The 1266-nt window shown below is 72.7% G+C and overlaps 1 protein-coding gene across 2 annotated transcripts in view; it reads left to right on the top strand.

Moving 5' to 3' along the window:
• Positions 1-307: 307 nt before the first annotated feature.
• Positions 308-1266, top strand: part of UBE2O (ubiquitin conjugating enzyme E2 O) — a 57246-nt gene continuing 56287 nt past the window's right edge. Inside the window, exon 1 of one of the 2 annotated variants that reach the window (XM_032429439.1) lies at positions 308-728. In XM_032429439.1, coding sequence (XP_032285330.1) covers positions 348-728 — 381 coding nt within the window. In that variant the 5' untranslated portion in view covers positions 308-347. The remainder of the gene's footprint in view (positions 729-1266) is intronic. The other variant, XM_032429438.1, reaches the window with a different exon arrangement.

The following is a 1266-nucleotide window of genomic DNA, read 5'->3' as shown; positions in this document are numbered from 1 at the left end:
CGGTGCCCATTGCACTTCCTCCTCCCGGGTCCCCACCCAGTCCCGCTCCCCTAACTTTTACCCCCTCTGGCCCCGCCCCTCCCTCGCGAAGTCCACCGTCCCCCCCCACCCCCCCACCCCCGTCCCCGGCAGCATCTCCAGCGTCCCCCAGCGACGAGGCAAGAGCTCCTAGCAACCGCATCTCGGTTCCTTGACGACGGCGGCACGCAGGGCCACGTCAGCGCGCCGTGGCCCCGCCCCCGCGCCGGCTGGCCCCGCCTCCCCGTGCCGCGTTCGCCGCCACCGCCGCCGCCGCCGCCACCGCCAGCGCCGCCACCGCCGCCGCCCGAGACTCGCGCAGAGCAGTTATGGCGGATCCCGCAGCGCCCGCGCCCGCAGCTCCGGCTCCCGCCCAGGCCCCGGACGCGGCCCCCGCCCTGGCGCCCGGCCCGGACTCGGCCTCCGGGCCGTCCTCGGACTCCGGCCCCGAAGCCGGCTCGCAGCGGCTGCTGTTCTCTCACGACCTGGTGTCGGGCCGTTACCGCGGCTCGGTGCACTTCGGGCTGGTGCGCCTCATCCACGGCGAGGACTCGGACTCGGAGGGCGAGGAGGAGGGCCGCGGGAGCTCGGGCTGCTCCGAGGCGGGGGGCGCGGGCCACGAGGAGGGCCGGGCCAGCCCGCTGCGCCGCGGCTACGTGCGCGTCCAGTGGTACCCGGAGGGAGTCAAGCAGCACGTGAAGGAGACCAAGGTGCGGCGGGCCGGGGCCGGGGCGGGGGCCGGGGCGGGGGCCGACGCGGGGACGGAGTTGCTGCAGGAGCCCTAGGCCGGGGAGGGGAGGCGCGCGAGGCGCTGGCCGGAATGGTGCAGCTGCAGTGGGCCGAGGCGAGAGGACGAGCCTCCGCCGGGGGGACGCTCCGGTGCAAAGTCATTGCACCAGCCCCGGGCCGCCGGGCCCCGGGCTTCCCCACGCGAAGGGACTTCCGAGCCTTGCGGTGCTGTGGTGTCGGCCTCGAGATTCTGTACGTGGACCCACTACCGTGGGGAACTCCTCAGGCTCTGGGGCACGCTCGGCATTACACCAGTGCGGCGTTTCGCTGACCCCCGAGGAGCTACATACTGCATTGTGCGTCCAGGAAGGGAGGCCGTGCCGGGTCCGTGCGGGAAGGGTGGTGGGCGTTCCAAAACAAGGATAGAGGTGAAAATCTCAGACGGCATAAAAACCCAGGAAGTTCCCTAGATGACAGAATGCGTTATAATGGGTAAAGAAACCCGACCCCCGACCCCCG

The sequence above is a fragment of the Phoca vitulina genome, unplaced genomic scaffold (assembly GCF_004348235.1).
Source record: "Phoca vitulina isolate PV1807 unplaced genomic scaffold, GSC_HSeal_1.0 scaffold41, whole genome shotgun sequence".
Taxonomy (NCBI): domain Eukaryota; kingdom Metazoa; phylum Chordata; class Mammalia; order Carnivora; family Phocidae; genus Phoca; species Phoca vitulina.
This window is presented reverse-complemented; position numbering and strand designations above follow the sequence as displayed.